This window comes from Panthera onca, chromosome F1 (assembly GCF_046562875.1).
Source record: "Panthera onca isolate mPanOnc1 chromosome F1, mPanOnc1 haplotype 2, whole genome shotgun sequence".
Lineage (NCBI taxonomy): Eukaryota > Metazoa > Chordata > Mammalia > Carnivora > Felidae > Panthera > Panthera onca.
In genome coordinates this window covers 30,571,313-30,585,076 of record NC_138355.1, presented here as the reverse complement: position 1 = coordinate 30,585,076, position 13,764 = coordinate 30,571,313, and the positions used below count along the sequence as shown (strand labels likewise).

Below are 13,764 nucleotides of genomic sequence, written 5' to 3'. Positions count from 1 at the left end.
TCCCTCCGACAGTCTGGGGCTAGCCACAGATGTTTTACTGTGGTATCTCACCCCCAAATGCCTTTAAAGTATAATTTACTTTAATTATAATGTTAGAGGGTTAAGGGATTGGTTCTGGGAATGGCTTAACAGAGACAAAACTTGCAGCCAAATTAATTGAAAGTTTCTTGTTATGAGGGAGAGATTGCCAAACATATGGAATACCGCTCCGGAATGAGACATCAGAAAAATACATTGTGGAGATTTAGCAATGACTAAATGTGAAGATAGAGTGGAAATAGAGATGTGCCTACAGCGTTTCCGTAGACTGCCAGTCATGGTTTAATGGGCTTTTTCTGTTTTATTTGCAATTACTGAGAATATCCAATATCCTACTGAAGAATGTTATTTCTGTGTCAATATCTAATTTAGAACATAATCCCACACCTGCAGATACATATCTACATTATGTATTTTATTTACTACAGGACTCCTTCTATTAAAATGTGATCCACATTCAGCCTTAAAATGGTAACATCGAGATTGTCTCCAGGATATTTCTTGAATCTGATGTTTATATATTGAAGAGGTTACTGTTTTCTGAGCTGCCTGAGCAGAAAAAGAACAAAAGAGGTAGTCAAAGGGACCCCAAACCACCAAAGGAAACAAATAGGATCTGGGTGGGGGAAGGATTTTGAAAGAGGAGTGGAGGGAAAAAACATTAGGTGTGATCATTTCTGATATGAGAAAGCTTTTCTGACTTTTTTCTAGTTGTTCGTCATTTGTCCACACACACACACACACACACACACACACACACACACACACGGAAAAACTAGAAATGAGATGACCCATTTGAAGGTTGATGTATTTTTTAAGTATATAAGCAAATATAATTATAATACAGAATATGATTTACCTTAAATGCAATACCAGGGTTTTTTTTTTATTAAGGTTTTCTCAGGATTGTTGTGGCTCTAAGTTCACTGCCATCACAAAATACTACAATGTCCAATGCACCTTTGCTTCTTAAGTTTTGAAGAATTAATATTGGAATTTTATGCTTCAGTTGTGTTGTTTATGAGATAATTCTTACTAAGTTATGAAGAAATGTATAAAATATTTGGGAAATTTATGTTATGGTCTCTTTAACATGCATGGGTTCAGAATAGGGGAAAATATGAAAAAAAAAAAAAAAAGGAAGCTATAAATTGTTCAGTAAAAACAAATTGTCCTTAATAGGAGGATGGGAAATAAAGAGCCAGGACACGGGGGGGGGGGGGGGGGGGGAGCCCAGACACACAGAGTCATGATTTGTCATATAAAACTGCATCCTGGACCTCCTGTTCGTGGACTGCATAGATGAATTAGTCCTCGGTTCCTTCCACCACAATTGTCAGGTGATTTAAAAGGGGAGTTGGGACCAGAAAACAGGATTTTCCTGTCAGTGGTGGTGGTGGCAACTTTGAATTGAAAAGCTTTATTTTTGAAATGTGTATCCAGTACTAGAACTTTTAATTAATTTAATATTAACTCTACCACTGTTAGAATTCTTAGAGTTGGAGATTCCAGAAGCTGGCCTTGAGTTTTGGCAGGCATGGTCCCATGCCTGGTATGTCCTGTGGTCATATGTCGATACACTTTAGAATTAGTCACTCCCAGACTAAATCAATAAGCCCCCACAGAGCGGACTTTCCCTAACCTGCCTTTTTAAAACCATCTTCCTTCTTACTCTGGGAACCTTTGATAATGGGCAGCAATGTTTACCATTCATTGACTGTTGTTTTCTCCCCTTTATATGTGGGGAAGGAATGGAGAATTCTAAGAAAAACAATATTTTTGCACAGTATTTCACTTGTATGTGTGTTTTCTTTAAGTCCTATTTGGCTTCTTTTTTTCAGTTTTAAGTCAGTAAAGAAACTTAACAAATATAAACAAAATCATGTATTTTTGGAAACATATATCGGCCAAATGTTATTTAAGATGAGCTCAAAAACCACTCCCTTCTGGAGTTTGGAGCAAAAGGGTTTGGAGCGAAAGCCACTGGCTTTTGTGTTAGAAGCCTTGGTCTTCAGTCAGCTCCAGAACCCGTCCCAGACGAAAAGAAGCCTCTAGCTCCAGTTTGTGTCCCCACAGTTTGTGTCCCCAACTGTGTCCCTTTAGGGAAGCTCTTTCAAGTGTAGATGCTCACTTTTACTGGGTTTCTGGGAAGAGTAAATGCGCAAGCAGATTTGCAAGTACTTGACAAAGTTCAGAGCTGGGGCAGTCTTAAAGACCAGGATGTTCCCAACTGGCAGATGGTGCTGCCCTCACTGGCTGGAGTGCTCCTGGGTGTCCCAAGAGGGGCCGAGCCTACTGGGAGTGTCCCGGGATCTGCGGACCGGGAGCCCCAGAAGCGTCTCCCACAGACGCTGGCCCCCTATCCTGAAAGAAGCCGGGGACACCTTGGCATGAGCATGAGGGTGTTAAGTCAGATTGTCAAACAAAAAGAGGGACTCTGTCCAAAGGGCAGTCAAAAAGTCTTGTGGGACTCCAAGGTGAAACATCAAAGTCCAAATTTTAAGAAATATTAATCTGATCTGGGGGCATGATCTGAGGGCATGGTTAAATGAACATTATTCCTAATAGCACACAATAACTTAGTTTTAAAATATTAAGATATTCATCAGCATTATGGTTCCGATAGAACTATCTGAAATTCCAATTCATTTTCCCGGAAAGATGCACTTTCTTCAATACATTTTAGAAGTTATTGTCAAGTGTGGTTTTCTAGCCTTAGTCTCTTTGGCGGAAAAAATGTTGTTCTTTCATGATGAGAGATAGAAAACACCATTTTTCAAAGAATTAAAATCGATCAAACAAACACACGCAAACCGTCTCCAAAATGTTTCAGGGTGGCCCCTGGTTCCTTGAGAGCAGTTTCTTGGAAATGAAGAAACGTGAGTGGGGAATAAAAATGCACAATACTTTTTATATGTCATGGAGAGGGGGAGTTGTAGGGGGGCAATTTGGTCCACCACAGACCACATCAGACCTTTCGACTGACCTCCCCTACTTCCCAGTTTTCTAAAACTTCACTAATGGAGGAATTTGGGGATTTCAAATGGAATCCATCTTCGGATGGGCCACTCTGAAAAATAAGCCCGTCATGCCCATGCCACAGGACTTTAGGTGATTTGAGGGCTGGGCATCATGTTATGGGTTTTATAAGCTCCCTTCATGAAGAAGTAGATTAAGGTTATGGGCAAAGAAAAGGTTTTTAGCCATTTCTTATCAAATAAGAAATAGTCACTTTTCCATTGGGCATTTAGATATCTCCAAGAAAAATACTCAAATCCTCAGCTGTTAATTTGGACTCAATCCACTCTTACCTGCATACATCACAGCAGAAGTGGACTGAGCTCAGCTGGTTGGGGGGTCCTAGCCTCCCTGTTCTCACCATTGCCATATGGGGAGGGCACCAAGGTCTGGCAAATTTGCCCTCATTTTATGGAGAAAAGAGTCTGCCAGATTTCTTTATGCCAAATAGACTTAACCTTGTAATGTTGCATTATCTGCTATTTATACTCCGAGATTATGTTGATTAGAAAGGGGTATACATCTTCCAGATGCTTTAGAACTAAGGGGATGGAGGAGAGTTTTGAGTGTTTTGTGTGTGGGGAGGGTATTGATGGAGGGGGAGATTATATTGAGAAATAATGAAACATGAAATAATTTTAATGTACTTTAAGTATATAAATTCATCTTGTTGGCAACTGGCCATGGGAGAATGGAAAAGGGAGCTGCCATTGAGCTTGGACAATGGTATTATGGGGCCAGGTGTTTTATACTCATTCTCTGATGTGATCACACAGCAACCCTGAGAGACTGTGTTATCATCTCTGTTTTCCAGGTCAGGAAACTGGGGCTCAAAGACCGTAAACAATTTGGCCAAGATCATATATATGGTAGACTCCGATCTGAACCCAGGTCTAGCAGACTGTGATCTGGGATTTATTATAAACAGTTTGGCAGACCCAAAGATTTGAAGATCTAAACTCCAAGCAGAACAGAAAACTTTCAAATTCTCCCAAGAGTTTTCTAAAAGAATAGTTGAACAAAACGTTTCTACTTCGCCCTAGCTTCCTGTATCACTCACTGCCCGCTTTCCTCACGGCCTCGAGGTTGGACAGCTCCCTTATTCAGAGATGGCTTCCTTTCCATAGACAGAGCTCGACTTCGGAAGAATTGGCTTTTTTCCAGGACGGCGATGCCTCAGCCTGTGTGTGAGGAAGCGTGTGTGTGCAGGTTTATGTGTATGTGTGACTCTGTGTAAGTACTGTGGTGTATGTGTGCTTGTGTACCCGCGAGTGTGTGTGTTAAAAGTGTGTGTCTAAGTATATGCAACGATGTGTATGTCTGTGTGTCTATGTGAATGTGGTATGTGTGAGTGCCTTTGTGTATGTCTCAGGGTATATCTTTGTTCATTTCTGGTTGTGTGTGTTTCTCTATGTGTGTTAGGACGCATATGTGTGTTTGTGTCATGTGTGTCTGTGTGTATACTGTTAAGTAGGTACGAATATGTGTGTATATCTGACTGTGCATATGTGTTTATGTGAGTGTGGGTGCAGGGGTCTGCATGGCAAGCAAGTGTGTCAAGGCAAGCCTTCTTGTCTATACAGCTGCTCTACCTGTGTTTAGGTCTGTGCTTTGAGCCATGTCACTCTGTAGGACTGACAGAAGATTCTGGGCCTCGCCGATGGGGAGTGTATTGTACTGTGTGATCCAGCATCTCCCCGGATTCCTTGGCTGTTCCACGGGCTTTGTTGTCTTTGCGTGACCAAGCTTCCTCTCCGCAGAGTCCCAGCAGAGAGCATCACCAAAGAACACTTGTGTGTGGATAAGATAAAATTTTCATTTCAAATGAGATGACTCTTCATAATCAGGAACTGAGTTTATAGATTAAATTTTGTCTTAGTGACTCCAAGGGCCTGCTTAAATACCAGTTTTGAAGGTGGAATTTTGTGATGTCAAACACCGCATAAAAAGTATGTCGAATTTACTGGGGATTTGGAAATCTTCTGGCTCCTTGGAAATTTTGGTTACAACTTAATTTCTGGTACGAGACCTACATAATCTCTGTCCTGTTCAGGCTCTCTGAATTTAAAAATAATAATTTATTGTAGGTTTTAAAAAAGGCTCGTGTTGTTGCTCCTAGAAAAATTTCTAGATAGCTTACATTTCACACTAATCAAAATAATTACATGGAGTGCTGTCACCTGAAGTGTGGGATCTGAGTTCACAAGTCTCCACCCCCTCACAGGCAGGGATGAATCTGAACTTGACAGATGCCATCAACAGGCTGGCACCTTGCAGCTGGGTGGAGGGGATCAGCAGGACAGGGGCTCCTACTTCCCACCCTCGGGGCATTCGGTGTCCATCCCATACAACACATGCATCCTCTGTCCAAAGGATCTAAATCTATGTCTCAAACATTTCCATCTGCCCAATTGTTAAGAAGCAACAGAGGCCAGCGGCTCATCTACTCCCTTGTCACTGGACACAGAGCAGCTTTGAGACTACCTCTCTGCCTCCATTTCCCCTCCATAAAATGACAGGGTAGAGCCAGCCAGGTGAGGCATGTCCAGATCCCTCCCGCTCTCAGGTTGGGTTTAGCCAACCTTAAGCATAGGCTCCTGGTTCAAATCCCCGTTACCCCATTGTGGGACTTGGGGCACTTTGCTTCACCTCTCCGAGGCTCAGTTTTGTCATCTGTAAAATGGGGATAACAACACCTTCCTCACCAATTTGTACAGATTATCGACGTAATATACACCCAAGACCTGGCAGAGTTCACGACAGGCTCTTGATGTCTGGTTTTACCATTACTGGTATATTAGGGATCTCTTAAATCATTTCTAGGTTACTTTTGTTTTTAAAAATGCCACTCCCCTCTCAAAATCTACATTGGAATACAGCGTGAGACTTTTTTTTGTTTTTGTTTTTGTTTTGTTTTTTAACTTAAAAATCACCTTGGTTTGGCCCTCACATTTTTGCCAAACTCGAGGACCCCAGTTTGGCCCGAAGGCCGCTGAGAACCCTCAGTGTGGGCAGCACAGATGGACTCAGCAGGGAGCATCCATGCAAGCCGGAGGCTGAGATGGCTTGTCTGTCTGCTTTTAGTGTTGTTCCTAAACGTGATGTCTCCGTTTCCAAGCCTCTAAAACTCCCCTGCCCGCCCTTCCCTGCATACATTAGCCTTAATGTATTCTCTCTTGAATACTCATCATATTAAGGCTCCCGGTAGATACCTAGCTCGAAATAAATTTTATGAGCACACATCCTCGCCCTCATCCCCATGCATTTGCGGCCGGCAGGAGAAATACAGCCGTATCTTTCCTGGAGGCAAGGCCAGACAACAATTAGGTGGGAATCGACGCCCTCTGGCCCCGGAGCCGGGCGGGGTGCGGGAGGGAGCCGGCGGGCGCACTCCCCGCGCCCAGAGGACGGTTCTCCGTCCGGGTTCTCCTAGGGTTAAATCGCGGGCACCGGCGGGGTACCCGGCCCTCGGACTCAGCCGTTCGCTCACACAAAGATGCCCCTAGCGGGCCGTGTCCCCGCGTCCCCGATGGCCCCGGGCGGCGGTGCTCAGCGAGCAGACGGTTTGCACACGGTCTGGGACCTGGGACGGGCTGGTGGGCACGGGTTCCTGCCGATCTGCGAGCCACTTCCGTGCGAGAGGGCCTCGGTCTTCTCTCCCCTCGCGTGCAAAATGGTGCCAGAGCAGTGCTCCTCCACACACACCGCCTTCCTCCAGCCCCTGGCTTGGCGGCTGTGGCGGCTCCGAAAGCCGACGCGCGGGCAGGAGAAACCGCGCCCGCGCGCTGCGTGAGCGCCTTTGCACGAGTCGTCCCCCCTCCCCCACCCCTCGCAGGCTGGCCTTGTCACACGGCGGGAGCCCCTGGTCGTGCACCCCTCGCTCCTCAGTCTCCTCTCTGCTTATCCAGACGTCTCCACTGCTAAGGCCCCCTGCTCCTGGACTTCTTCCTGCTGCTCCAGGGAGGCCAGTCCTGATGGTCCCGGAGAGAGGCAGGGGTGTCATTGTAGTGGGAGGAGCACTACCTGTCTTGCGGACACAATCTGAGCCTCCACAGGGGCGTGGGGACATCTGTGCAGCGATTCTCGATCAATGAGATCAAGCACATGAACGTGGGTCCCTAACTTTCCTTCCCCTCAGCCACAGCAGCACCACACACAACACACACTTACTGCAATTATCTCCTAGTAACAGCAAACCTTTATTGAGCACCTACTGGATACTGGCCCTGTCCTACAGTATTGATTCACTTACTCTTCATAACAATCCTCCCAGGGACTGCTGTCATCATCACCCCCAGGCCCTCCTTGTTACAGATGAGAGAACCGGGCAGAGGGAGAGGCCAAGTAATTTGTGGAAGGTTAAAAAAGCAGAGCCAGGGTTCAAACTCAGGCAGGCTGGCTCCAGAATCCATGGTCCCACCCTGTGTCCTACCCATCCCCCCTTATTTGCTGGAGATTCCTGTTGCTGTCCTGTGTGCTTAGTACCTTGCTGGGGACATCAGAACTGTTTGGTAAGTAACTTGGTAGCTGGTTGGTTGAACATTTTCTTTGTCAAAGAGGAAAACTTCAGAGATAGAAAAAAATGCCATACGCCCTGGGACAGGTAGCAAATGTCCAGACCCATGCATCTCTGTCTCATTGTGGTTCCTGTAGTTTCCGTGGGGCATTTTGGTGTGAGAATGGAGTCAAAGGGCAAGGCACCTAGTGGGTCTGACTTTCAGGCAAATGTTGGTAGCTGCTGAGGCCAGAAAGGGGAACAGACTGGGCTTGGGGGGTTACCGTGCCCAACACTGACATTTGTGTGTCGACACGGTGATGTCATTTAGTGAGTGTCCCCATAGCCTGTCTACAGGTTTGATACACAAATGATTTAGAACTTGAGAGAGCTTTCTTTCTACATAGATGTGTTCAAACTTTGTCCCCTGTGCTTTGAGGCCAGTTCCCTTACATTAATACTTTTAAATTATATCACACCGACAAAGATGATATGAATCAAGAATGTAGGATTCCGGAGAGATTTGGTTTGTTGACATTTTGGAGTGCACGGGAGAAGCAGGTGAACTGTTTCGAGGTGAGCTTCTTAGAGAGGATTTGATCCAATATTTATGTAGTGATACATATCTGTGGAGCTACTCGTGTGTACCAGGCACTGTGCTAGGCGGCTGGGATACATAGCTGCAAAAGAAACATTATTCTGGCCCCGGGAGGATCTCCCCTCCTAATAAGAAACACTGGGTGCATTGGATTTCAGTTCCCATGTGCCTCGTTGACCAATGACCTTTGTGCAGTGCACAGCCTGCACAATTATACGTGGCAGCCCTAAGGGTTTGGGTTCTGTCCTTTCCCTCCAGTGGGACATGAATCGTGAAGAACAGGAAGGCATCCACACAGGGTGGTCGGGTTAGCCGTGCTGTGTGGAAGGCTCACTCTGCCTTTCTCTCCTCTCCCCACAGAGATCCCTCAGTGTGCCGGCTGCAACCAGCATATCCTGGACAAGTTCATCCTGAAGGTCCTGGACAGACACTGGCACAGCTCTTGCCTCAAGTGTGCAGACTGCCAGATGCAGCTGGCGGACAGGTGCTTCTCCAGGGCCGGGAGCGTCTACTGCAAGGAAGACTTCTTCAAGTAAGCCAGAACCCAGGGTGCAGCCTCCCTCCCATGCCCTGGTCTGTATCTGCCTCTCCCCGCTGGGGGTGGGGGAGAGATCTGGCAGAGGGCTGGAGCCAAACTTCTGCAGGGGGGCCGACAAAGGATTCCGGCGAATCCTGAAGGGAATGCTCCTTCTTGGTGTTGGTTTCTTGGGCCACGTGGCTCTATCATTCCTGCCACTTTCAGGGTGGCTGCTTTGAGTTTTGCACCTCGAATCTAGAGGAGTCTTCGTGGCTGCTTGGGGGCCCCAGAGGCTTGGAAGAGTTGCTCCTGGTCGGGGTCAAGCCAGGCTCTGTTAGTGTCATCGCTTTCAATGAAAACATGATGAAGAGGCAGTTTGATGTGACGGTTAAGAGCCCAGACCCTTGACTGGGTTTGAATCCCTTATTAGCTGTGTGCTCTTGGGCAACTTACCTAACTTCTCTCTGCCTCTGGTTACTTATCTATAAAATGTGGCTGCTGATCATAGTTCCTACCTCACTGTTATTAGCTTTGAATGGATCAATATGTGTAAAGTCCGTAGGACAGTACCTGACACCTGAGTGTTAGCTTTTAAGACTGTCCTCAATTCCTTCTGGGGTTGGATCCATCAGAAAAAATCCTGCTGGTCATGGAGAGGGGACCTTCTAGAATTTATCTTCTGTGGCATTTCGTCTGGGGCTTCTCTCCTGGAACCCGTTGCCCGGGGCACTCAGGCTGGTGCCTCAGCTCACCTGGACCCCCTGGTGACAGCAAGACCAACAACAAGAGAAGGGAGGTGTCCATCGGTGATGCGGAGCCCAGGGTGGGTGGCCCACTGGGGTGCGCTGAGGGGGGCGGGGCTTCTGGGGAGGCTCATCAAAGCCTGGAAACACTTGGCACAAATGAGCAAGCCTCAGAGGGGCGGCATGCCTCCTTCAGAGGTCATGTATTCTGCACAAAGGGAGGGGACATGGGGACAAATGCCAGTCCTGGATCCAGGACATGTTTCTCCCAAATCCTGCCAAGGTTGAACTTCAGAGAACAGGTGATTTGAATTTCTGAGGATTCTCAAATTTCATTAGCCCAATACGAGTTGAAAAGCACATTAAAGGTGATCTTGGCTTCTACTGGGGCTTCCTCCAAGGCTTGTGCTCAGAAGGCAACACTCATTGTCGCCATCACACTTGGGTCAAAAATGCACCGCTCTCTCCCTTGGTGTGCGTGTGAGCATGTGCACTCACACGTGCCTGTGTGTTCATGCCAGTGCCCATATGCTGCCTGAGGGCAGGGGCAGTAGGCGCGCAGGCACATCCAACAGATTCCTGATGGCTCCGACTCAGGGCCGGGCCTCTGGTTCTCCCTCTAGGTCTTTTCCGTGCTCTCCGTCCTCCCAGTCTTCCTTTTGCTCTCTCACCTCTGAACCTTGCCTTGCTTCCTTCATTCTGGCATTTACACAGTTCTGCTCCCTCCTCCTACATCCTTCCCCGCGGGCAACCAGAGTCATTCATTATTCATTTCTCAGTGACATCCCGGCCAAGCCCCACGGCTCTTGCAGGCCCCGCAGGGAGTGAATCTCATCACGTGTGTGTTCGTGTGCGTGAACGTTGTGTGCCTGTGTGCACCTGTGAAGGTGAATGTGTGAGCAAGGAGAGGCAAGAGGACACAGTAGGCGGGGCCTGGCCTTGGGGTCGGGTCAGCTGTCCCCGCTTCCAAGTTCTGTGCACCATCTTCCTGGTTGTCCATGTACCTTTGGGAAGCCTCAGTGAGCTCCCCGGGCATGGCCTTTTTTTTTTTTTAAATGTTTATTTAACTTTGAGAGAGAATGACAGTGTGAGGGGAGGAGGGGCAGAGAGAGAGGGAGACACAGAATCCGAAGCAGGCTCCAAGCTGTCAGCACAGAGCCTGACGCGGGGCTCGAACTCACAAACTGCGAGTTCATGACCTGAGCCGAAGTCCAACGCTTAACCGACTGAGCCACCCAGGCGCCCCAGGGGCATGGCCTTCTTGCCCAGCTGGGGACAGGGTAGGTGCTGAGATGTCCCCGAGCTAGACCACTGGCTGGGGTGCAGGCAAACCCATTAGGATCACGTCACAGGACTCTGTCACCAGAGAAGCTCCTTTGAGGGCCTGTCTGGGGTATGGAACTTGACCTTGACTGGCTGGCTCTGAGTGTTTGGGAAAGGGAAGTGGTCACAGCTCAGGTGTAGGTTCGGGCTTGGGAGAAGTAGTGATAAGGAAAGATGGTCCCTTCAGAAGGGACCTGGGGTGCAGGCTAGGGGAGGAGTAGCATAGGCCTATGAGTCATAAGCCCAAGACCAGAAATAACAATGACAGTTACTTGCTCAGGCCAGCGCACTGACCTCTTGCCTCTGTGGCCTCCCCATGCCATGACCCTCATTTGGATCCTTCCAGGGCATTGTTCAGCAGTAACCTCATAACTCACCTCCCACTTCCTTGAGGCCACATGTCCCCCCACCACACCGGTATCCAACCTCACCACTGACCCCGGCCCCCAGCTCCTTCAGCAAGGCCCCCTCTGCCTACAGAACATTCCAGATGCATTGTGCTATCAGAGCCTTTCACCCTGCCTCTCTTCTAGTCCTACCTCACTGCTTTCTTGGGTTCCCAATGCCCCCCAGCAGGGTGCCCCCTTTCCCAGGCAGGCCTTGACCCTGGCTATTGTATCCTCCAGGGATGATGTCTATCCTCTGAAGGTCTCCCCCATTCTTCCATGGCCATGAGTCCAGCTCTTCAGCGGATGGGCACCCTGAGTTGCCTTGTTTTTGCTCACTCCTCCCGCGCCTGTTTGATCTTTCTTGTTGGCATGAGGAAAGACTTATTAGGTATTATTTTTCTGTCCCCGGCATATGCACCTGGCCTTGTCTACGGACCATCACTGGGTTTGATCACATAGTGAATTTACAGCATGCTTGGTGACCAGTTTCTTCTGTCCCTCACATGACATCCTGTGAATCCTGGAGGCCCAGGCTGCCTGGAAAATGCACAGGCCCATGATTCAGTCGCAGTTACTTTCCTGGCTCCATAGGACTGCCCTGCTTCAGAAAATGACCCACCCTCAGGGCTGGATCCTCTTGTGAAGTAGGGGAACAGGCCACAGATTCAGTGCTGAATCCAGGTCATTAATTCTAGATGAAGTGCTGCGTGGAGAGAAATTTATTTCTGTTTTTAAGTTTTATTTATTTGGGGTGCCTGGGTGGCTCAGTCGGTTAAGCATCCAACTTCGGCTCAGGTCGTGATCTCGCAGTTGGTGAGTTCAGGCCCCGCGTCGGGCTCTGTGCTGACAGCTTGGAGTCTGGAGCCTGCTTTGGATTCTGTGTCTCCCTCTCGCTCTTCCCCTCCCCTGCTGACACGATGTCTCTCTCTTTCTCAAAAATAAATAAACATTAAAATTTTTTTTAAGTTTTATTTATTTATTTTGAGAAAGAGAGCACACGTGAGTGGGGGAGGTGTAGAGAGAGAGAAGAAGAGAGAGAGAATCCCAAGCAGGCTCCATGCTGTCAGTGGAGAGCCCCACACAGGGCTCAATCCTACCAACTGTGAGATCATGACCTGGGCTGAAATCAAGAGTCAGATGCTTAACCAACTGAGCCACCCAGGCCCCCTGTGTGGAGAGAAGTTAAAAGCTGAGGTGATTCTCCCCGCTGATAATGGAGATTGAAGACTGGGCCACTCTGAAGCCGCCCAGGGAAGACACTTGGATTCACGGGCAGTCAGGCCCCACACGGCTCTCGGGGACTGTGGCTGTTCGGTGCAGGAAGACACAGCCGCAGGTGCAATTTGGTATAGCAGGTCACAGTGCGGGGCGAGGACACTGAGGGAGTCAGTCCTCCAGGGTCAGACTGGCTTCACCCCTCTCCCACCCCCCTGCCGGAGTCTTGGGATCCACTGCCCACTTGGGGCTCAGGCTGTAACCTGGCTGCAGAGCCCGTGGTCCCCTCCTCATTATGGTCCGTTAAACATCACCAGGCACCTGCTTTCAGATGGCACACAGGGTACCTGTGAGCAGAGAGAGAATACGAGGCAGGGCGGGAGGGGCAGAGCAGTTCCCGGAGCCCCAAGCCCCTTCCTGTCCCGCAGGAGGCTGCCAGAGTCACTTCCGGCAGCCTGGTGAGAGGGAAGGTGGGCGCCATGAGCTTGAATTCACTTGTCAGACCTCAGGATGCTCTCAGCTGCGGGATTTGGAAGAGGCCTGGTGGGAGCCAGGGAGACTCTCTGCTCTATGCTACTCGAAGAAAAAGAAAAAGGAAAGAAAAATCACTGTCCTTTTCAGATACCTGCCCCATAGCCCTGCTCAGAGGGGCGCTGACCTCACTGATCAGCATTGTGGTTCTAATTTTCAGGATCAATATTTTAAATCTCTTTGCCCATAACAAGGGGAAGGGCCACTGCTTCGCGTAACTCCAAGGGGTATCCTTTATCCTGCGTGAAGGTTTTCGAATGGAGACTGTCATGTGAAGAGTACCCTGCTGCAGGCATGTGATAACCTCAGAAGTGGGGTGAGGTCAGCCTTCCATCAGCCTTCAGCCCACGAGATGTGATAATACTGGTGGCTGACAGCAGAGGGCGATGTTGATGTGTGCACAGACCAAGAAAGAAGTATTGTTGGAAGGTTGTACTCTGTGGTTGTTGCATTTTTCTCTTGGAGCTGTTGAATTCTGTCTTGCTCGGTAACATTGGCTGATCTTTGCTGTTGTTTGTTGTTTTTGCCTCCTGGGTCCTTGGCTGCCTTTCTCCACAGGAAATAAAAGTCTGAGACCGAGAGGAGAGGCACGGAGTTGACTAAACGCAGTGGTTCTGAGGCTATTACAAATGAATCACAAGCTGAGGAGCCAACGGCTCTTTCTGTTGTATTTGCTAAGCAAGTCCTTTCTGGACTGCGTGTCCCGTACGTCCCGGGTCCCCATCTCCTTGCAAAGAGACTAGGGCCTGGGGAAGGCAGGAGTCTGGGAGTAGAGCTTCTGGGTCCCCTCCTCATCACTGACTGGGTCCTGGGAGGGGCTTGGCAGCTCTCTTACTCTGAAGTGCAGTGAATAGCACAGGTTCTCTGCTCCAGGAACTGGGTGCCCTTGGGCAGGT

At 48.6% G+C, this 13,764-nt stretch overlaps 1 protein-coding gene across 1 annotated transcript in view; it reads left to right on the top strand.

The window, feature by feature from the left end:
- The window catches only part of LHX4 (LIM homeobox 4), a 44,026-nt gene that overhangs the window by 7,821 nt on the left and 22,441 nt on the right, over positions 1-13,764 (top strand). Inside the window, exon 2 of the mRNA XM_060643813.3 lies at positions 8,511-8,682. Within this exon, the coding sequence (XP_060499796.1) occupies positions 8,511-8,682 (172 nt within the window). The remainder of the gene's footprint in view (positions 1-8,510; positions 8,683-13,764) is intronic.